Below are 23870 nucleotides of genomic sequence, written 5' to 3' on the forward strand. Positions count from 1 at the left end.
TCCTGTGCCCTTCTCAAAGCACTTCTCAGGAGGCATGTGATGTTGATTCGATTAAGGGTTAAGGTGGTAGATGCTAGGTTTTTCCACTGTCGAGTTAACTATTTTCCCTTCATAATTAATAGTGACTTGATGGGAGAAACTTAGAGACTAAGTAAATATCCTGTTTATCGTCAAATCTACTTGTTTCAGTATCGACTGGTAGATTCTTGCAGGAGAAGGACATGACTGTGTGAAGTCAAACAAATTCAAACCGCAGGAATGAAACTAGGGCTGGATAAAACAGTAGGTGATGAACAAAAATTAACATGTAAGACTCATACCAGACTTAATTCCCCCGTTTATGTTCACTCTTAGCTATTAAAAAAAAAAAAAGAAATAACCTCTAGATTTGCTTTTGAGAATACAGTATATATGAGTTGGGAGTATGGTAATTTCTCTATTGGTGCTTCCATGTCTGCTAGAAACTTAGCCCTCCAATTCACAAAGTGTCCAGTGGCAGCAAGAAGAGATACCCAGGTCCAGAGAGCTAACAGCTGGAGCCATCCTCACACCAATGCCTGATTTTCCAAGGGCAACGCTGCGTGGCTCAGCTTGGTGATTCCCAGCTCACGGTGGCACAATGTAGGGTGCTACATTTAAAAACAAGAACTCTACTCTCAACTGATGAACAGGTTTAGAAACTCTGATTCGCCTTATTCAAGAAATATTTTTAAAACCCTGTTAGCACACAAATAGAAATTTCAGAAAATAATGTAAGAACAGAACATTTAAGAATCACTGTTATCTTACAACCCAGGGATACCCACTGTTAACATTCTGGTCTGTATTCTGTCAGCTTCTGCTCTCTGCATAGATATATTACCATGACGGGGATCATGCTATCTACACCAGCCTCATTCAAAGTGCATTCCACTCGGGAATGAAGTCCTACAAAAAAGGATAGATTTTTCTCAATTCTCCCAGGAATGATCTATAACTAGAATCATTCCAGAAGCAAGGAGAGAAGTTAATTCATAACATACAATGGTTGCCTGACAGTACTGGGGCAAAAGTCTCCTGTAGAACCTCAGTTGAGAAGAGCTGGCCTGTATGGTTGTCTAATTTCCTTTGTTTACCTAACAATCCTTTAAATAAAAATTTCAAAAGCTTCTTCCATACACCAGGCACTGGGAATACAAAAATAAATAAGACACAGCCACTTGCCTCTTTAAATGAATAATCCAGCTAGGAAAACTGAAAATGCCCAAATACTCAAAATACCAACTAATGCTGTGATAGAGGAGCTACAGTAGACCTTGCGCATCCTGGGCAGGAAACCACAGGCTCCATCAGAGGAATCAGGGAGGCTTCCCTGAGGAGGTTATGTATGAATGGGTCCTTGAAGAATGACTAAGACTCTGGAGACAGAAGAGAGAGAGGAGGAGGCATTCCAGACGGAAAGTAATGCCAAGACACACAGAGAGAGGTGTATGCTGGGGCCTGGGGAGGGGTGGGCAGAAGATGCAGCTAGGAAGGAACCAGGCCCTCTTATGTTACACAAAGGAGATGGTCCTAAGTGGTTCTTAAGTAGGAGAGTGGTGAGCTCATACTGGAATGAAAGAGGCCAAGGGACAGGGTGGTCAAAAGGCCATTGAGATCAGTGTGGTGAGGGGTGACGGAGGAGCTGAGCCACAGCTAGAAAGGCCGGAAGGTGGCCAACCAAGAGATGTGGAGGAGGAAGGTGCCACAGGACTTGGTGACCAAGCCAGGAGGGGCTATTATTATAGCACTAGGCCAGCCAAGATCCATCCTGTGTAACAAATTCAGGAGGCTAAAGAGGGGGAGGTGCAGGGGAGAAGGTATGCAAGAAGGCTTCAAATGTTACTGTTTCTCAAGATGATTTAATGGCAAAGGTAGGGGTGTCCCTCAAAGAGAAAGAGGCCAGAGGGAGCAAGACATGACCCTCGGGGTAAACTGAAGAAATTGCCCCAAAACTGCCCCTCCCCTAGGGGTCCCACCAAGCTTTTACATAATAGCTCTCCTGTGGTGGGCCTGTGTGACAGCATATTATACACGCAGAATCTGCTACGAGAGAACAACTCTGTGGCAATCCCATGAATGCCTCAAATAAAGCAAAATCTAGAAGCTAAATGTTTAATGGAACACTTCCCTCTTAACCCAAAGGAAATACAAGTAATTGGGCTGAATAAGTAATACTTAATAGGAGAAAGCGAAAGTCAGCAGAACTGACTGTTAACAAAAAGCAATTCTGGGATCCAGTACCCAAAGGCTCCAACATGTGGGGCTTTTACTAAACTTGAGCAGAATGCAGAACACAGGGTATCAGATGATGGGAAAGTTTGTGAGCAAATTCTAAAACAATGAAGAGTCCACTGCCCCAGAAAGAGTAAGGGTGAAAGTTCTTAAGGTTTTGGAGCATAAAAGTGATATCACCAAATAGGACCTTAGAAATATTCAGGGAACACCCTGTCCAGGTGGATGGGAAGGGAAGGTGGGGAATTTGCTAGGCAGTTTTTTCCAATAACCCATGGTATTCAGTAATCTTGTATGTCTCATAGGAACAGAAGAACCAAAGGAGTCACAGAAAGCTCCAAATCAGAAAACAATAATGACCCTAGAAAAGGAACTGGAGGGACAGTGACTGAGACAGTGATAACCTGGAGTTTGGCAGGACCTGGCAATTTAGGGTTGGAAGGAGAGGGAGAATGTATTGTACAGGAGACAAAAGGAGATTTTGTTTGGGCTGCTTAAAACTCAGAACAATTTACATTTCCATTTCTAAAACCAACAACATATATTCAGGTCTAACTAAAACATATAATTTCCTTTTATGCCCCAATCACATCCCTTTTACTGTTGGCTCTGAAATTCTGGGAAACCAGCATTTGGGCAGGCTCCCCAACAGACATAACAGTTTTTAATTATACAACCCATTTTTGATCAAATAGGAGTATGTGCCTGGGGAGATAGCAACAAGAAACACACACTGACCCTACTTCAAAAAGCTCTCACAGGCCGGGCATGGTGGCTCATGCCTGTAATCCCAGCACTTTGGGAGGCTGAGATGCGTGGATCACCTTAGGTCAGGAGTTCAAGATCAGCCTGACCAACATGGCAAAACCCATCTCTACTAAAAATACAAATATTAGCTGGGCGTGGTGGCGTACACCTGTAGAGTCGCAGCTACTCGGGAGGCTGAGACAGGAGAACCAGTTGATCCTGGGAGGCTGAGGTTGCAGTGAGCCAAGATGGTGCCACTGCACTCCAGCCTGGGTGACAGAGCAAGAATCTGTCTCAAAAAAAAAAAAAAAAAAAAAAAAAACCCACAAGAAACAAAATACTCTCATAATTTCATTTTAAAAAGCAGACAAGTAGGTCTATTTTAACTTATCTATGTTGGACATGGGGGCAGAGTGTCAGATGATGTTTCAGATTTGGGATGTATGTGTGATATGGTTTGGCTGGGTCCCCACCCAAATCTCAACTGGAATTGTATCTCACAGAATTCCCACGTGTTGTGGGAGGGACCCAGGGGAGGTAATCGAATCACGGGGGCTGGTCTTTCCCGTGCTATTCTCATGATATTGAATAAGTCTCACGAGATCTGATGCTTTTATCAGGGGTTTCTGCTTTTGCTGCTTCCTCATTCTCTCTTGCTGCTGCCATGTAAGAAGTGCCTTTTGCCCTCTACCATGATTGTGAGACCTTCCCCAGACATGTGGAACTGTAAGTCCAATTAAACCTCTTTATTTTATAAATTGCCCAGTCTCAGGTATGTCTTTATCAGCAGCATGAAAATGGACTAATACAGTAAACTGGTACCAGTAGATGGGGCATTGCTGAAAAGATACCCGAAAATCTGGAAGCAGGTTTAAAACTGGGTGACAGGCAGAAATTGGAACAGTTTGAAGGGCTCAGAAAAGACAGGAAAATGTGGGAAAGTTTGGAATTTCCTAGAGACTTGTTGAATGACTTTGCCCAAAATGCTGACAGTAGCATGGACAATAAAAATCCAGGCTGTGGTGGTCTCAGATGGAGATAAGGAACTTCTTGGGAACTGGAGCAAAGGTGACTCTTGTTATGTTTTAGCAAAGAGACTGGCAGCATTTTGCCCCTTCTGTAGAAATGTGTGGAACTTTGAACTTGAGAGAGATGATTTAGGGTACCTGGTGGAAGAATTTCTAAGCAGCAAAGCAGTCAAGAGGTGACTTGGGTACTGTTAAAGGCATTCAGTTTTGAAAGGGGAACAGAGCATAAAAGTTCAGAAAATTTGCAGCCTGACTATGTGACAGAAAAGGAAACCCCATTTTCTGGGGAGAAATTCAAGCCAGCTGCAAAAATTTGCATAAGCAGCAAGAAGCCTAATGTTAATCCCCAAGACCATGGGGAAAATGTCTCCAGGCGACATCAGAGACACTCACGGCAGCCCCTCCCATCACAGGCCTGGAGGCCCAGGAGGAAAAAGTGGTTTCATGGGCCAGGCCCAGAGTCCCCATGCTGTGTGCAGCCTAGGGACTTGGTGCCCTGTGTCCCAGCCACTCCAGCCGTGGCTGAAAGGGGCCAATGTACAGCTTGGGCTGTGGCTTCAGAGGGTGGAAACCCTAAGCCTTGGCAGCTTTCATGAGGTGTTGAGTCTGCGGGTGCACAGATGTCAAGAACTGAGGTTTGGGAACCTGTGCCTAGATTTCAGATGTATGGAAAGGCCTGGATGCCCAGGTAAAAGTTTGCTGCAGGGATGGGGCCCTCATGGAGAACCTCTGCTAGGGCAGTGCAGAAGGAAAATGTGGGGTCAGAGCCCTAATGGGGCACTACCTAGTGGAGCTGTGAGAAGAGGGTCACTGTCCTCCAGATCCCAGAATCGTAGATCCACTGATAGCTTGCACCATGTACCTGGAAAAGTCTCAGGCACTCAACACCAGCCCATGAAAGCGACCAGGAGGGAGGCTGTAACCTGCAAAGCCACACAGGCAGAGCTGCCTAAGACCATGGGAACTTAACTCTTGCATCAGCATGACCTGGATGAGAGACATGGAATCAAACGAGATCATTTTGGAACTTTAAGATTTGGGCCAGATGCGGTAGCTCACACCTGTAATCCTAGCACTCTGGGAGGCCAAGGTGGAGTACTTGAGGTCAGGAGTTCAAGACCAGCCTGGCCAACATAGTGAAACCCCATCTCTATTAAAAATACAAAAAAAAAATTAGCCAGATGTGGTGGCATGCACCTGTAATCCCAGCTACTTGGGAGGTTGAGGCAGGAGAATCACTTGAACCCAGGAGGTGGAGGTTGCAGTGAGCTGAGATCGCATGCCACTGCACTCCAGCCTGCGCAACAGAGAGAGACTTTGTCTCAAAAAAAAAAAAAATTTACTTCTCCTCTGGATTTCGGACTTGCATGGGGCTTGTAGCCCCTTTGTTTTGGCTAATTTCCCCCATTTGGAATAGCTGTCCCAATGCCTGTACCCCTATTGTATCTAGGAACTAACTAACTTGCTTTTGATTTTACAGGCTCATAGGCAGAAGGGACTTGGCTTGTCTCTGATGAGACTTCGGACTGTGGACTTTTGGGTTAATGCTGAAAGGAGCTAAGACTTTGGGGGAGTGTTGGGAAGGCATGATTGGTTTTGAAATGTGAGGACATGAGATTTGGAGGGGCCGGGAAAGGAACGATATGGTTTGGCTCTGTCTCTACCCAAATCTCAACTTGAATTGTATCTCCCAGAATTCTCACGTGTTGTGGGAGGGACCCAGGGGTAGGTAATTAAATCATGGGGGCCGGTCTTTCCCGTGTTAGTCTCACAATAGTGAATAAGTCCCATGAGATCTGATGGGTTTATCAGGGATTTCCACTTTTGCTTCTTCCTCCTTCTCTTTTGCCTCCACCATGCAAGAAGTGCCTTTTGCCCTCTGTCATGATTGTAAGACCTTCCCCAGCCACATGGATCCTTAAGTCCAATTAAACCTCTTTCTTTAGTAAATTGCCCAGTCTGGGGTATGTCTTTATCAGCAGTGTGATAATACAATGTGTGTCTTAGGAAAGGGCTCCCAGAGGAAAGAATGTTTCTGCCCAGGTCTGAATAGGAACTGGAGTGGGATGGGAGAGGCAGGTGCCTCGGGAGCAGGGACAGTGGGGACGGATGGCAGAATGTCAAGTGCAGCGTGCCTAAAGAATGCCAAGTGCAGTGTACCTAAAGGGTCTACCCAGGAGGGCACAGCACCCTGAGACGCTAGAAAAGCAAGCAGTCCATGCCACAGGGGGCCACAATTTTACTCTAAGCATAAAAGGGAGCAACCGGTGGTGGGGTGGTTTAAAGTGGAACTGGATTTTGGAGACCTCTCTCGAGGCTGGACTGGAGATGGGGAAGTCCTCTCATGAAGCAGGACCAGTTAGGAGACTGCTATGGAGCTGAAAGCAAGCGATGATGGCATTGCCCAGGAGTGCACTCACCTGACAGGATGGAGCCATCTCTCAGGCCCCTGAGATCATCCTGGCCAACTTCACCAGGAGCTGTCCCACGGGGCAGGCTGGGAATGCACTACAGACCACAAAGACATGGATACAACAGCTTCATTTACCACCTCCAGGCCAGACTGCCTGAGTCTGAACTCAGCTCTGCCCCCTATGGCTTCTTAACCTCTCTTCCTCAATACCCTCCTTTATAAAATGGGGATGACAATGGCACCAAACACTTAGGGTTGTGGTGAAAATTACATTAGTTAGTATATGTAACATGTCTACAATAGATGAGAATAAAGTGAGTAGGAAAGATTTATTTCTTTTTGTCATATCTATGTTTTGTAGCATGTGGGTTCACTTGTGGGGGCAGGGAGTGAACTTACTGTGAAAAGCAGAGTATAAAGCAGCTCATTAATAATTTACATAGTGTGCAGCTGTGTTATTAGGTGCATAAGAGTTTAGAAATGGAAACTTTTTGGGAAATTGAAACTTTGATCCACCTGTTTCTTTTCAATTTTTAAAATGTAGTTACTAGAAAATATAAAATTAGATGTGTGGCTCAGGTTATATTTCCACTGGACAGTAGTGATCTAGAGGAAGGATGAGCAAGAAGCCCACATCAGTTCCCAAGTCCTGGGTGACAACAACTAGATTGCAGAAAGTGACAAGCAAAGAGAGGAGAGTATCAGAGGCCATACTTGTCCTACTCTCTTCTGCTAGAGTATAGATTAGAGATGAGAATAAGATGTTTATGAAAAGCAAAAAAGGGGTGAAGAACAGGGCAGAAGAGGATAAAAATGCAGAGGCTGAGGAGAGAGGAAGGCTGAGGAAGAAACGATACATGTCACAGAAAAACTGCCCCTGCTCAGAACTCAATACACATAAGCCCTGAATCATGAAAAAGACATGGTCTTAAACACAGCCTTAACGGTCAAAAGACAGAAGTACTATTCCACCAAAGCAGACCTTTCTAATCTGTTATCAAACTGATCCTATCCTATCACATGATACTTAACTGTTATAATTCCAGATGTTAAAAATTGAAGGAAAAAAGGAAAGAATTCATGGGTACAGGACTTGGTGAACCATCCAATAACTTAATTCTGAATATTGTTCCATGCTGTAATAACAGGACAACAAAAATGTCTTACATGGCCTCAAAAATCCAAATAAGAAATGGGCTTTTCCTCTGGGTCATGGATAATTTTGAGCAGAAATGCAGAGAAAGCAGGCCAGAGAAGTAGACATAAAGTATAGGAAGTACAGTATTATGAGAGCTCAAAGAGCGGGGGTTTGTTTGCAGCAAGAAGGGTGGGAGTTGAGACCAAGCCAGGCGGTTTCATCGGAGAAACACTTCCCTTAGGTCGAGGCTCTTTAGGAGCTGACGGTTCCCCACAGCTCAGCTTGCCCTGCTGCCTGACCCAGTGGGAGACTGCGGCCTATAGGTGACGACACTTACTGACACCATACACAGCCAGGTAGAAACTGATCCTGACTGCTAGAAGGACTCCTGATTCCTGTCCCAGTCTCCTTAGAACTGTCGCCCTCATCAGCTAACAGGAACTATCAATGTGGTCATTTCAAAACTGGAATAAAATAGGTGTGCCCAGGGCTCCTAAAACAGCAATACCACGCCTAGGTATAGACCTATCAGAAACGCATACACATATGTACCAAACCCAGACTCTAGAGTGGTCACAGTGGCACTTTCTGTAACAGACAAACGCTGAAACTGCCCAAATGTCACTGACAATGCGTGACTATGTGGTATATTCACCCGATGGCCCCTATCACCAATGAGTGAACATGCTTCAACCATGGGCAGCACCATGAGTGACTCTCAGAAACTCAATGCTTAAGGAAAGAAGACATACACTAGCTGGGCACAGTTGCTCACGCCTGTAACCTCAGCGCTTTGGGAGGCCAATGTGGGAGAACAGTTTGAGGCCAGGAGTTGGGGACCAGCCTGGACAACATGGTGGGAGCCGTCACTACAAAAATAAAATAAAATAAATTAGCTGGGTCTGGTGGTGTGCACCTGTAGCCTCAGCTACTGAGGAGGCTAAGGCAGGAGGATTGCTTGAGTCCAGGAGTTCAAGGCTGATCCTGGGGGAGGCCATGACTGGAGTACAACACAAGGGGAGCTCCCAGGGTCCCGGCCAGTTCTGTTTGTTGATCTAAGTGTTGAGTGCATGGGCATGTTCAGGCTGGAAAATTCATTGAGCAGGACACTTATGGTATGTCTACTTTCCTAGTATCTATGCTATACTTTAAAAAAAGAAAAAAAAAAAGAAACCTTTGTCTGTCTGGTGTCCAGGTAAGACAAGCCTGGTAGTGTCCTTGAAGCCTCAAAGCTGACTTTTCTCCTGCTCCCTTACGCATTTCACTTGCTTCTCCTTTGCACATGTGCTTAAGCTGGCTGTCTCCTGGGCGAGCCTGCGTGTCACCAACATATTTATGGTTTCCTCCCACACCAGGCCTGTGATTCACCCCAGTTTGGATGCCTCTGCTAACTTATGCCACCCACACTGATCCAGCCCTTGCTTTTCCTTCCTCAGCAGTTAGGAAGCTCGGAGCATCATTAACGTGTGTATATTCTCAGTTGTTTTACTTCTGCCAGAGCTTCCCAGCAGACTAAAACCACGGAGCACACCCTTTGGGAGTGATCTCAGTCCTCCATCGTGTCCACGGGCAGTGCGGATTAAACTGCTCCTCAGGAGCCAGGAGAGTGTGGAAGGTGAGGGCCTTATCCCTTCTCCCAGAAACTGCTGGCTCCAAGACACCCACTTCAGCCCTCCAGGACCTGGAATGGACTCCCACAGAGGACTCACTAACCTCTTTTCATTCACTGCCTCCTGAGAGTCAACCTGCTAGATAAATTCCCCTCACCGCTGCAAACAGTCCCACAAGGTAAGCAGAGAAGAACCAGAGGAGGCAAACCAAAGAACAAAGAGTGTGTTCTTATTCTGCCATGGATATATCCTTAACATTCATCACCAATCTATTTTGGTAACATGCAACAATTTACAATTTATGCCAAAATTATAAGAACCGTCTAAACAGTCGTAAATGTGAGCTCTCAGAATATATGCCTGCCAGCCCTCTCTCTTCCATGAGCCCCTTCATGCCTTCCTATCTCACCTATTTCTTTTCTTGCCTAGACGAAGAAACGCTGATCATAATCAAGAATATCCAAGGGTCATTTCATCTTACAAAAACAGCAGCACCCATATAACAGGCACACGGGTAAAAGACTCAAGACATGCTGGTTATATGCTCTCGCAGTTCATATGAATCTCCTTCTCAAAGTGACAGCTGGAATTCAGGTGCTTCCAGGCTCTGTGACTACCAATGTTGGACACTCCTCGAAGCTGTCAAGCTCTCAGGATTACCCAAGTGAAACCACAACCTGTCCTGACTGTATTCAAGTCTGTGCCCCTTCATGCAGCAGAAATGGATTCCTCTTCCACAGTTTCAGCAGCTGTATCCTTCCGTTGAAAAGGATTAGCAGCCATAAGCCCGGGGGAGGGCAGCTAAACACCAGAGGGCAGGAGACGAGTCTCCTTCCTCTCTGTGACACCCAGCACGGCTCTGGCACGAGGAGCAGGCAACCACCGGTGCCAGATGAAGCGCAGCACATAAAACCATTTTCCCCCTTCAAATGAACGATGCCTAATTAAGCAAAGGCCGCATGCATGACTTAAGACATGAAGATATAAAATTCGTCTTCCGAGTCAGCTAGTGATTCTGCAGGACCCTCTATCCTCGTAAACGTATTTTTTTGTCATTAGAAAAACCCGGGGCCTGGAACGGACCTCGGCCATAAGGGTAAGCTTCTCAGGAGAGACCAAGAGCCGGAGCCCCACAGCGGGATCAGTGTCTGCCAAGGTCACCAAGCTGGTGTGGGGTAGGGGCAGGGCTCCTCGGGGATGCTCTCGGAAAACCCTGTGTTACTTACACACGCAAGGCGTACAATGAATGCACACCCGCGTCAAGCCACGGCTTACAATTCAGAAGAAATCAAAAGGTCGCCAAAACCTGTCTTCTCTGCAAGGCTGGCTGCAGAGAGGGTGCAGGGAAGGTCACCGGCCAATTTCCACCAGCGGCCCCACATCACGCCTCCCCGATGGATGCAGAGAGCCGTTGCAGGAGCTGCTAGTAACCCTGGAAGGGGTCCCCTAAGCCCATCCCAGGAAAACGAGTTAACTCGGCTCTGCTAGCTCCGAAGCTTCCAGCAATGAATTAAATCCCAAGCTGCAGCAGAAAGCTGCGGGGAAAGGGCCACTGCGGCGGGACCCGACAACCGGCGGTCCGCCCCACCCTCCACCGCCTCCACACCTGCCCGGGCGCCCCTGCCCGGTCCACACGGCCCGGGACCACGACCCTTCGCCTGCGCCCCGGCCGGGCTCGCCTGAGGGTGCCGTGCCCTGGGCGCTGCCCGCGGGGTTCGAGGCGGAAACGCCGCGCCTAGCCGGGCAGAGACAGGTCGCCGCCGCAGCCCCCAGCCCCTGGGCCCCCGCGACGCCGAGGAGGGGGCTGCGCCACGTACCTCGGCCGGCAGGTGCCGCCGCTGCCTCTGTCCGCGGCTGCAGGGGACGCCGCTCCGCCCAGCCCGCCGCCTTCCTCCGCATACTAGTGAGGGGGCGCCGGCCGGCAGCCAGCCCGGGACCCAGCGCCCCCACCCGCCCCCGGCACCGCGCTCGCGCCCATTCAGCCGTGGGCCGCCGCTCCCCCGCGCAGATGCGGAGGAGGGGCGCGTGGGCGGGGTCTGGCGTCACGAGGACGCGGAAGGCCAATCGGAGAGCACGATGCCTCCGCAGAGGCCCCGCCCCCGGGCGCGCGGCCCGTCCGCCCTGCGGTGCAGTGGGCACTGTCGGAGTAGGGTGCCCCCTGCAGGGACGCACCCGGGGCGGGGGCCGGGCTGGGGTGAGCCCCTCTTGGTTCTGGAGAGGAAATGATAAACAGTTTGTAAAAGCATAAATATTCGTGAAAATAAAAAAATTCAGGAAGGAAACAAAGCTTAAGGCAGTGATTGATAGGTTATTTTTTGGACACAGCTGAGCGTATACTGTGCGCCTGCAACTTTCCGGTGCTTTCGGACCGGACTCCAGTGAAGCCAGTCAAGGAGGTCGACTTCCTTTCAGAGCGGCAGACACAGCGCCGCGGCCGTGTGCCTGCAATCCCCCTCTGGGTTTGAAAAAGAAGATCCTAGACACCGAGCCAAATATGTTTGCATAAACCGGGAGCCTCATCTCTCTTTTTTGTAACAGCTTGGCGCAGGGCAGCTGGTTTGGAGATGTCTCTGTTCTTCCCTTGGTGGGGGTGCCGGAAAAAAATGTGCTGCCTGGATCGAGGTTGGGGCAAAAAGCGTTGTGAAGGAAACAGTGGGAGGACTCTACTTTCACACCTCCCAAAAGGGTTTTACCATAAGACTATTTCTGGATTGTTCTAACGTGAGGATACTGGGAGCATTTTGAAAATATTGGAGGAAAAGCTGTCACTGGGCGATTTAAATCCGGTAAGTTGGCCGAGGCTAACCAGGCAGAGCTGCTGAGTACCTTGCCCTCTTAATCTTGGAGATCAGCCCAAGGTCCATGTGTTATAGGAAAGGGGTCCCGATCTAGACCCCAAGAGAGGGTTCTTGGATCTCATGCAAGAAACAGTTCAGAGCAAATCCACAGTGCAAAGTAAAAGCAAGTTTATTAAGAAAGTAAAGTGGTGTCTGGGCACGGTGGCTCACGCATAATCCCAGCACTTTGGGAGGCTGAGACGCACAGATCACCTGATGTCAGGAGTTCCAGACCAGCTGGCCAACATGGCAAAACCCCGTCTCTACTAGAAATACAAAAATTAGCCGGGCGTGGTGGCGCAAGCCTGTTGTCTCAGGTACTCACCAGGCTGAGGCAGGAGAATGGCTTGAACCCGGGAGGCAGAGATTACAGTGAGCCGAGATCGCCACTGCACTCCAGCAGAGCATTCCTGAAAATAAGAGGAGGGACGTATCCAACTAAGGTACAATGCTTGTAATGCTTGTATATATGGGGAGATATCTTCTGCTACAAGGGTTTGTGATAAAGGATTAATTTTCCTAATCACCATATTTTGCAATAATCAATATTATTATTTTTAAAGCAAAATTAGGAATGCCTTTGTTCTCCAGATATCGGGATATCTGGACACCCTCAAGTCTGGGTCTGTTTAGTAAGCATTATTAATTTGTTCCCTTAACCATAAACATCTAGAGGCTAGGAATGCCTAACTTTCAGGGAATGCGGACTGGCAAGTCCCAGCCTCATTTTTCTAGCCTTCACTCAAAATGGAGGCGCTCTGGTTTAAACGCCTCTGACACATGCGCTTGATGCAACACTCTTTACCTCTCTCTGTCTCCGCTGCCCCTACCCTTCTCTTCCAGATTCCCCTTGTCTGCAAAGCCAGGCCTGATAGCATTATGGCTGCCATGAGAATCAGCACTATCCCAGCTTCCAAGGATGGGTGTAAGGTGGGGGTGAGGAAGAAAAGGAACTTGAAGCTACCTCCTGCCCCGGCATCACAAGACATCTGTTAAGCCCTTACTACCTCATTCACTCCACTCACATTAGGTTGACCCTCTTGGGCAGCAAGACAAGCAGGCCCCCAAACTTCCATTTCACCAGCCACAGAGACATCCTTAGTTATTATTCTGGATTAAGACAGAGATCTCCAAACAGCAGACTAAGATCAGCCTCTAGATCTCAAAGCCTTACTGGTATCTCTCCAAGTCAGTGGCTGATCTCAGAGAAGCTTCTGGATGGTGACTAGCAAAGAGTCACTCGGGCTACTTACAAATCCAGGACAGCAACACTTTTTTTTTTTTTTTTTTTTTTTTTTTAAGAGACAGAGTCTCACTTTGTCACCCAGGTTGGAGTGCAGTGGCATGATCTCGGCTCACTGCAACCTCCACCTCCTGGGTGCAAGCAATTCTCCTGCCTCAGCCTCCTGAGTAGCTGGGATTACAGGCAAGGGTCACCACACCCAGCTAATTTTCATAGTTTTAGAAGAGATAGGGTTTCACCATGTTGGCCAGGCTGGTCTCGAACTCCTGACCTCAAGTGATCCTCCTGCCTCAGCCTCCCAAAGTGCTGGGATTACAGGAGTGAGCCACCACGCCTGGCCTAATTCTTTACTTATGCTGATTGCTTTGGTCATTCTCATAGCAGGCCTTGTGGTTGCCCCCAACATCCATCCACCCTCCTCCTTTGTGATATAACATACCTTTTAAGTGAGTTTACCACAGTCTATGACAGGGTTCTGATTGGTCTAAGCCAGGGGTTCTCAAAATGTGGTCCAAAGACCTCTGGGAGTCCCTGAGGACCTTTCAGGGGAACTCTGAAATCAAAACTATCTCATAATAATCTAAGACATCAGTTACCTTCTTTACTGACAGCACAAAAACAAAGGTGGGTCAAACAACTGGCACCTTAAGAAATCAAGGCAGTGGCACCAAAATTATTAAAATCTGAAAACTTGAGTCATGGCTTTTTTTTTTTTTAGATGGAATTTCACTCTTATTGCCCGGGCTGGAGTGCAATGGCACAATCTCAGCTCACTGCAACCTTCACCTCTTGGGTTCAAGCAATTCTCCTGCCTCATCCTTCCGAGTAGCCGAGATTACAGGCACCTGCCACCATGCCTGGCTAATTTTTGTATTTTTAGTAGAGACAGGGGTTTCACCATGTTGGCCAGGCTGATCTTGAACTCCTGACCTCAGGTGATTCACCTGCCTCAGCCTCTCAAAGTGGAGTCATGGCGTTTTATTATTTAATATGACAAAATGAAAACTACATGTAAAGTACTTTTGCTGCAAACAGATATAAGATAGTTGTCTATGTAACATGGTTGTCTAAGTGAGATCATTTTCTAACTTAGAAAAGCACATGTGCAATTGTTTGAATTGCAAGCTGAACTTGCTGTTTTTCTTTATAGAACACCATTTTTACTTGAGAAAATGTCTGATAAACTATGATTATTCTGACTTGGGTATTTGGTACGTATTTTCTTGAAAATGAACTAAACGAGCCTGTGTCTTCAAGGAAAACAATGGACTATTTGTTGCCAATAATGAAAAAATTCCAACTTTCCAAGAGAAATTTAGAATTTTGGAAAACGTGCATCACCATGAGCTTGACGGCTTCTCAATATTTAAGGACTTTCTGATGAGATCAATGGTGACATTAATGAATGTGATTTTTGGATACTGGATAATGTATAACAACTACATTTACCCGGTGAATCATCGCCTTGCAAATGGTTAACACATGATGTTACAAAGTCATCCATGAGTAAAGATCCATTTAAAGTACAAGGCAGACAATGGGTTTTAATTTAACAATAGAAGTTTACAGAGAAGTTTTCAGATTCCACAGTGCAAAAAACATTTAAAAACAACCTCTTGTAGAGTTTTGGTGTAGTATCAAAGACAAATATTCACAATTATCTTAAAAGGCATTTAAAATACTTGTAACTTTCCAATTACAAATCAATGTGAGGCCGAGTTCTCTTCATGTGCTACAACCAAAATAATTTGCAACAGATTGAATACAGAAGCAGATATAAAAATCCAGCTGTCTTCTGTTAAGCTAGACTTAAAGAGACTTCCAAAAATGTTTTTTTTAAAAAACAAAACAAAACAACAACTTACTATCACATTTGGGATTCAGTAAAAAGAAAAAGAAAAAGAAAAAAAAAAGTCATTTTTCTCACTAATCTTTCTGTTTTGGGAAATAGTAGCTTTTTGTTTTTGTTTTTGTTTTTGAGACGGGGTCTTTTTCTGTCGCCCAGGCATGGGTGATATGCAGTGGCATGATCACAGCTCACTTGAAGCCTCACAAGACATCTGTTAAGCCCTTACTACCTCATTCACTCCACTCACATTAGGTTGGCCCACTTGGGGAGCAAGACAAGCAGACCCCCAAACTTCCTTCTCACCAGCCACAGAGACATCCTTAGCTATTATAGCTATTATTCTGGATTAAGACAGAGATCTCGGAACAGTAGACTAAGATCAGCCTCCACCTCTCGAAGCTTTACTGGTATCTCTCCAAGTCAGTGGCTGATCTCAGAGAAGCCTCTGAATAGTGATTAGCAAAGAGTCACTCAGGCTACTTACAAATCCAGGACAGCAGCATTTTTTTTTTTTTTGGAGATAGAGTCTCACTCTGTTACCCAGGCTGGAGTGCAGTGGCACGATCTCGGCTCACTGCAACCTCCACCTGCTGGGCTCAAGCAATCTTCCTACCTCAGCCTCCCCCAAGTAGCCGGAACTACAGGTACCCAACACCATGCCAGGCTAATTTCTAATTTTTTGTGGAGACAGTGGTCTCCCTCTGTTGCCCAGGCTGGCCTCAAACTCCTGGGCTCAAGTGTTGCTCCTGCCTGGGCCTCCCAAAGTGCTGGGATCACAGATGTGAGCCACTGCATGCAGCCAAAACCAGTTATTTTTTGGCTGGGTGCAGTGGCTCGCACCTGTGATCCCAGCACTTTGGGAAGCCAAAGTGGGCAGATTACTTGAGGTCAGGAGTTTGAGACCAGCCTGGCCAACATGGTGAAACGCTGTCTCTGCTAAAAGTACAAAAAATTAGCTGGGCGTGGTGGCATGTGCCTGTAATCCCAGCTACTCAGGAGACTGAGGCAGGAAAATTGCTTGAACCTGGGAAGCAGAGGTTGCAGTAAGCCGAGATCACGCCACTGCACTCTAGCCTGGGTGACAGAGCAAAACTCTGTCTAAAAACAAAAAAAAAGTTATTTTTATCAATATATATTAACATGCAATGGTTTTATTATTATTATTATTTTCTTTATTTATTTTTTACTTATGACAGAGTCTTGCTCTGCCACCCAGGCTGGAGTGCAATGGTACAATCATGGCTCACTGCAACCTCCACCTCCCAGGTTCAGATGATTCTCTTGCCTTAGCCTCCAGAAGTAGCTGGGATTACAGGCACACACCACCACGCCCAGCTAATTTTTGTATTTTTAGTACAGATGGGGTTTTACCATGTTGGCCAGGCTGGTCACGAACTCCGGACCTCAGGTGATCCACCCCTCTCGGCCTCCCAAAGTGCTGGGATTGTAGGTGTGAGCCACCATGCCCAGCCAGATTTATTATTTTAATGACTTAATAAATATTTTAAATTTTAAATATTTAAGTTAAATATTTAAAACTTTCTCAGTGTTAATTTCTAATTTGGCAAATATCAAGAGAAAGACTGTGTTAAAAAGATTCTTTGGGATCCTCAGTAATTTCTAGGTGTGTAAATTGATCCTGAGACCAGAGTTTGAGACTTACTGGTCTCAGCCACCCAGAGTAGCCCATTGCCCCATCCTCCTTGCCACTAGGAATGGTCCATGGGTAGCCATAGGAACCACGTTGATCCAATCAGAGGAAGTCTCAGGAATTTATTAGATGCTGGGGGAGAGATGCTTTCACGTTCTGCTAGACAAGAACCAGGTAGTAAGTAGCCTCAGAAGCTGTTGATAAGACAGACATCTTGGACTACAAGAAGAGCTTAGTTTAGGAAGAAAGTAATGCTATGGGAAGCAGAAGACCATGGTTAGAAAGAAACCATTTCCTTTATGACATATTTGAGTCACTAGATCAAACCAGTCCTGAAGTTCATCTTGCCTCTGTACATTTCCGTTGTATGAGATAGGAAGTTCCTCTGTGGTTTCAACTAGCCAACCCCAGGTGCCCCAACTGATTTGCCATGTACCTACTTACGCAACACAAGTTGCAATGATGAAATGAGGCTGGAAGGCAGAGAAGAGTCCAGGAAAATACCTAACTCAGACAAATGGGATCTTCAGTGGCATGTGATCATAAGCAGCAAGATTATAGCAGATTTTTACTTCTTATTTTTATTTTTGTTTTTCTGTGTTTCCCGTATTGGACAACATGCATATGTATTGCTTTTACACTGAGGAAAAATTGGAACCTATATTATTACTTTTTTTTGATAGTACAATGACTGGCAGTGCAATATTAGAGAACAGGTTGGGGAATGGGATATGGCGATAGAACTCTTAGGCTAGAACTGCTAGCAGGGAAGAAAGAAGATTTGTAAGGGATGCAGATGGGCCCCAAAACCAAACTTACTTTCCTTTACAGCTTTGCCAAGAGCCAACCTCAAAGATTCCAGGGGATGGACAAGAATTCCCAAAGGTTAAGAAATCATTAATTGTGCCTCAGTCTAATTGGCTGGAAAAAAAAATGTGGCCAATGTGAAGCTCATATGTCAATACTGGAAAAGACTTAGGATATAATATTAAGTGAAAAAAATAAAAAAGGCAACACAGATTGTATGCAAACATCTATCATGTGGCCAAAAACTGGAAGATAATTTGGAAAAAAGAAAATAGTTGTGTTAGGGTGGTGGGATCACAAATAATCTTTCTTCCTTTTTTAGCAAATCTGTTTTAATGTTGTTATAATGTTGTTTTTTGCAATAAGTAAAAATGTAGGGAGTCATTGGTTCAAATTACTGAGGTCTCAGAGGCCTCTCCAGGCCTGTTTCTTTTTGTCTGCCAAATGGCCCTCACCCCATACCAAGAGAGAAGCTGTGCCTTCCCTGAGAGCCCAGTGTCTTTGAAACTGTTAGGGGTGATGCTGATGTGACTGTTTTGTAGGTGGCCAGAAGGAAAGGAGGGAAGAAAGATGTTGGTGGCAGCCAAGACCGAGGATGTCTGTGAGGCAGGAGGGGTGAGGGGTCACTTGCCCTGTGATATAACCTTTTTGTGTTGGAGTTTCGGGCCCAGGTTACTTACTGAAGCATTGTCTTTTTCTGTTGGACTCTTGCCTGGTCCCCCTGAGACACTGTCTCTTCCGCAGGCCCTCAGGGACTGGAGCACAGCTGCAGCCAACAGAACACAGGCTCTGTCTGCTGCCCTGAAGCACAAAAGAAGTTGGTCTCTTGAGGTTTTTCTAGGAATGTTTTCCTGTGAGCAATCACAGGAGAAGCGGGAGTAAAACAAACAAAGGAGGGAAAAAGACGACACAAAAACATCATGGGAAGGCTGGCGGTTGGCAGAAGAGGCTCAGATTGAGGAAAGAGTCCCTCGTGGAATGAATTCTTCTGGAAGTGGAGGGACACATATTAACATATCCAGGCACATCTTCAGGCTGCCCTTCTGTCTGTCCTTCACCCATATATTGATTCTACAAACATTTGCTGAGAGCCTGTTATATGTGAGGCATCATGCGAAGTGCATAACATAAATTACTTCATTTTATCTTCACAGTATCCCTTTAAGGTAGGGTCTCATATCCCCATAGCTTACCCAAGGAACCTGAGGCTTCGAGAAACTTAAGGAGATAAAATAACCTGCCCAGGGTCACAAAATCAGGATTCAAACCCGAGATGTCAGAGTCCAGAGCCTGTTACCAGTAGAAAGTCCTGACGAGTCAGTAGTCATCCAGGTTCATGGCATTTTGAACAAAGAATTGGACAAAATGCACAAAGCAACAAAAGAATGAAGCAAAGAAAGCATAGATTTATTGAAATGAAAGTATGCTCCACAGAGTGGGAACAGCCTGAGTGAATGGCTCAAGAGGGTTGGTCACAGAATTTTCTGGGGTTTAAATACCTTCCAGAGGTTTCCCACTGGTTACTTAGTTATACCCTATGTAAATGAAGGAGTGAACCATGACCAGTCTGGTTGCAGGAGAGGACCAATCAGAGGTACTTTCCATTTTTCATCTGTGTTGCAGTGCTGAGGGAGCAGCCTCTGATCCTTTTGTTACTTGGATATGGAGAGGTGGGGTTTTCCATTTGATTCAATTTTAGGAAGTCAGTGCAAATCAGTCTTAGGTTCCCTGCCTCCAGACCTTATTCTCCTGCCTCAAGCCTACCTAAATGATAGGGTTTTGCTGTGTCCCCACCCAAACCTCGTCTTGAATTGTAGCTTCCATAATTCCTACATGTTGTTGGAGTGACCCAGTGGGAGATAATTGAATCATGGGGGCAGTTTCCCCCATATTGTTCTTGTGGTAGTGAAGAAGTCTCATGAGATCTGATGGTTTTATAAGGGGAAACCCCTTTCACTTGGTTCTCATTCTCTCTTGTCTGCCGCCATGTAAGACATGCCTTTCACTTTCCGCTGTGATTGTAAGGCCTCCCCAGCCACATGGAACTGTGAGTTCATTAAACCTCTTTTTCTTATAAATTACCCAGTCATGGGTATTTCTTTATCAGCAGCATGAAAACAGACAAATACACTAAGACATAGTCCTCACCCTGAAGGATCAAATGGTCTAACAGAAGAGAAAGACACTTCAAACAAGCAAACAAACAAACAAAACCAGCAAAACAACAAGATATAAGAGAAAAACTACTAACAAAGAGCCAAAGGCAGGGTGCAGTGGCTCACTCCTGCAATCTCAGCACTTTGGGAGGCTGAGATGGGAGGATCGCTTGAGCCCAAGAGTTCGAGCCTAGCCTGGGCAATATAGTGAGACCTCATCTCTACAAAAAATACAAAAAATTAGCTGGGTGTGGTGGCTCACACATGTGGTCCCAGCTACTTGGGAGGCAGAGGCAGGAGGGTTGCTTGAGGAGGTTGAGGCTGCAGTGAGCCATGATCAAACCACTGCACTCCAGCCTGGGTGACAGAGTGAGACTCTGTCCTCCCACCCCCCAAAAAAGAGCCCTAGGAGCATCAAGGGGCACAGCAGAATCTGTCTTGGAGCTCAAGGCGACCTCTTAAAGGGGTGAGACTGATTTTGAAGGGTAAGGTAGGTATATTGATAGGTATATTAGTTTCAGGCCATATTCATTTTCTGTTTCTGTGTAACACATTACCACAAATTAGATTAAAACAACACATCTTTATTATCTCACAGTTTAAGTCAGGTACAGTGTAACTGGATTCTCCACCCAAATTCAGTCACATGACTGAAATTGTTACCAAAATACTAAGGCTTTGGTCTAAGTCCCACTACTCTCAACACAGAAAGCCAATCACTGAGACAACAAGTATTGTCAGTGAAGAAGGCTTTAGTCTGTTGCTGCAGCCAAGGAGATAGGAGATCAGTCTCAAATCTATTTCCCTGACCTACTAAAATTAGGGGTTTAGGCTGGGTGCAGTGGCTCATACCTGTAATCCCAGCACTTTGAGAGGCTGAGGCAGGCAGATCACCTGAGGTCAGGAGTTCAAGACCAGCCTGGTCAATGTGGCGAAACTCTGTCTCTACTAAAAATACAAAAATTAGCTAGGCGTGATGGCGTGTGCCTGTAGTCCCAGCTACTTGGGAGCCTGAGGCAGGAGAATCACTTGAATCCAGGAGGTGGAGGTTGCAGTGAGCCGAGATTGTGTCATTTTGCTCCAGCCTGAGTGACAAGAGCAAAACTCCATCTCAAAATAAATAAATAGATAAAAATAAACAAATAAAATTAGGGACTTAAATAGCAGGGAAGAAATGTAGCCATGCATGTGAAAATAGGAATTAGAAAGGGGTAAGGAAGAGGACTTGGTCAACAGGAAGCAAGTGGTCTTCTGGCAGATAAGGGGTCTGGCATCTCATTGTCCAGATTCAGTGATATGTAAGTTTCTGTTCCTTGATACTCTTTGGAAGGCCCGATGGTTTCCAGAGAAAGGAACTCAGACTAAGGGAGGAGACCACCCCTCATATTGTCTTATGCTCAATTTCTGCCTCCAAAGAAAGAAGTAGTAAAAACTAAAAAGCAGACATGAAATCCATGGGCAGACAGCCCGGCGCTGTGCCCTGGGCCTGGTAGTTAAAGATCAACCCCTGACCTAATTGGTTCTGTTATCTATCGATTCCAGACACTGTATGGAAGAGCATTGTAAAAATCCCTGTCCTGTTCTGTTTTGTTGATTATCGGTGCGTGCAGCCCCCAGTCACATACCCCCTGCTTGCTCAATCGATCACAACCCTCTCATGCAGACCCCCTTAGAGTTGTCAGCCCTTAAAAGGGACAGGAATTGCTCACTCCGAGAGCTTGGCTCTTGAGACAGGAGTCTTGCCAATGCTCCTGGCTGAATAAACTCCTTCATTCTTTAATTCAGTGTCTAAGGAGTTTTGTCTGCAGCTCATCCTGCTACATTTCTTGGTTCCCTGGCCAGCAAGCAAGGTGATTGGCAGATGGTTGAGGCAACTCCTTAGGTGGCTTTAGCCTGCCCAGTGGAACATCACTGCAGGGGACTCCGACCAGCCAGAGTGACACAGATTCTGAGAGCGCTCCTGGGTAGGCAATTGCCCCAGTGGGATGCCTTGCCAGAGCAGTGTGTGGCAGGCCCCTGTGGAGGATCAACACAGTGGCTAAACACCAGGAAGGAACTGGTACTTGGAGTCCGGACATCTGAAACTTGGTAAGACTAGTCTTGAGAACTTGCCCATTCCATTCAAGTGGAAATGGGGCCTGATCACCCACAGTGTGCACTTAAAAGCACAAAGTGCCTTTACTGGCACTTTGAATTTGGTTTTGGTTTTGACTTGGTTTGACTTTCTTGACAGGACTGGTCTTGGGAACTTGCCCACTCCATTTGAGTGGAAGCGTGGCCTGATCACCCATGGCGTGCCTTTATCAGCACTTTGGTTTTGGTTTTGGTTTTGACTTGGTTTAAATTGCTTGATGGGACTGGTCTTGGGAACTTGCCTACTCCATTTGGGTGGAAGTGTGGCCTGATCACCCATGATGTGCCTGTACTGGCACTTTGGTTTTTGTTTTTGACTTGACTTGGATTGCTTGATGCTTTGGTTCTGGTTTTGACCTGGCTTGGATTTCTGGATACTCTGATTTTGGTTTTGATTTTGGTTTGGTGTAAACTGCAAAAGTGTGTGTGTGGCCTTTTTACCTGTTCTTTGTTTTGGGGTGTGCGTGTGGTGTGAGCGTGGTGTTTTGTCTCAAAGAAGCATGGGTCTCAAAGAAGCATAAGCCCACCCTACTAGGAACTATGTTGAAAAATTTCAAGAAAGGATTTAAGGGAGACTATGGAGTACTATGACACCAGGAAAACTTAAAACTTTGTGTAAATAGACTGGCCAGCATTAGAGGTAGGTTGGCCATCAGAAGGAAGCCTGGATAGGTCCCTTGTTTCAAAGGTATGGCACAAGGTAACCTGTAAAGCCAGGGCACCCAGACCAGTTCCCATACACAGATGCTTCATTACAGCTGGCTTTAGATCTCTCCACAGCGGTTGAGAGAACTGCAGCATAAGCGAGAGAGAGAGAGAGAGAGGAAGAGACAGAGGCAAAGGGAAAGTCAAAGAGAGAGAGACAAAGTCAAAGAGAGAAAGAAGGAGAGAGAGATATATACAAGTAGTTAAGAAAAAAAATGGTGTACCCTATTCCTTTAAAAACCAAGGTAAATTTAAAACCTGTAATTGATAATTGAAGGTATTCTCCATAACCCCATAGTGCTCCAATATTACTTTGTTGTCAGTGTAAACAAGGGTGTATCCTGAAAGCACTGAGGCCTTCCTATGAAAAACCCTTAACCCAGTAACCTGCAGATGGCCCAAATGCATTCAATCTGTAGCAGCAACTACTTTGCTAACAGAAAAAAAGTAAAAAAAAAAAAAAAAAAAAAAAAAAAAATTTTTAGAGGAAACCTCATTGTGAGCACACCTCACTAGTTCAGTATAGAACAATCCTAAATCAAAAAAGCAAAGGGGGCGGAGCAAGATGGCCGAATAGGAACAGCTCCAGTCTCCAACTCCCAGCGCGAGTGACACAGAAGACCGGTGATTTCTGCATTTTCAACTGAGGTACTGGGTTCATCTCACTAGGGAGTGCCAGACAATCGGTGCTGGTCAGCTGCTGCTGCAGCCCGACCAGCGAGAGCTGAAGCAGGGCGAGGCATCGCCTCACCTGGGAAGCGCAAGGGGAAAGGGAATCCGTTTTCCTAGCCAGGGGAACTGAGACACACAACACCTGGAAAATCGGGTAACTCCCACCCCAATACTGCGCTTTAAGCAAACAGGCACACACCAGGAGATTATATCCCACACCTGGCCGGGAGGGTCCCACGCCCATGGAGCCTCCCTCATTGCTAGCACAGCAGTCTGTGATCTAACCGCAAGGCAGCAGCGAGGCTGGGGGAGGGGCGCCCCGCATTGCTGAGGCTTAAGTAGGTAAACAAAGCCGCTGGGAAGCTTGAACTGGGTGGAGCTCACAGCAGCTCAAGGGAACCTGCCTGTCTCTGTAGACTCCACCTCTGGGGACAGGGCACAGTAAACAACAACAAAAGGGGCAGAAACCTCTGCAGATGCAAACAACTCTGTCTGACAGCTTTGAAGAGAGCAGTGGATGTCCCAACACGGAGGTTGAGATCTGAGAAGGGAGAGACTGCCTGCTCAAGTGGGTCCCTGACCCCTGAGTAGCCTAAGTGGGAGACATCCCCCACTAGGGGCAGTCTGA

General features: G+C 46.3%; 1 protein-coding gene and 1 long non-coding RNA gene across 10 annotated transcripts in view; one reads left to right on the plus strand and one right to left on the minus strand.

The window, feature by feature from the left end:
* ST3GAL5 (ST3 beta-galactoside alpha-2,3-sialyltransferase 5) overlaps positions 1-11229 on the minus strand; it is a 52118-nt gene extending 40889 nt beyond the window's left edge. For 6 of the 9 annotated variants that reach the window (XM_025354323.1, XM_025354324.1, XM_025354325.1 and 3 more), the window contains exon 1: positions 11007-11217. Coding sequence is in view for 2 of the 9 variants with exons in the window: in XM_025354322.1 (XP_025210107.1) it covers positions 11007-11088 (82 nt within the window). In the remaining 7 variants the exon portion in view is untranslated. Of the gene's footprint in view, positions 1-9598; positions 9742-11006 lie in introns of those variants that run through there. The other 3 variants (XM_025354322.1, XM_025354316.1, XM_025354318.1) reach the window with 2 other exon arrangements.
* A 232-nt stretch (positions 11230-11461) lies between these two features.
* On the plus strand, positions 11462-16707 carry LOC112604852. The gene is made up of 3 exons (XR_003115291.1): positions 11462-11975; positions 13329-13360; positions 16156-16707. It is a non-coding gene; the product is annotated as an uncharacterized LOC112604852 (long non-coding RNA).
* Positions 16708-23870: the final 7163 nt, after the last annotated feature.

This window comes from Theropithecus gelada, chromosome 13 (genome assembly GCF_003255815.1).
Source record: "Theropithecus gelada isolate Dixy chromosome 13, Tgel_1.0, whole genome shotgun sequence".
Classification (NCBI taxonomy): Eukaryota; Metazoa; Chordata; class Mammalia; order Primates; family Cercopithecidae; genus Theropithecus; species Theropithecus gelada.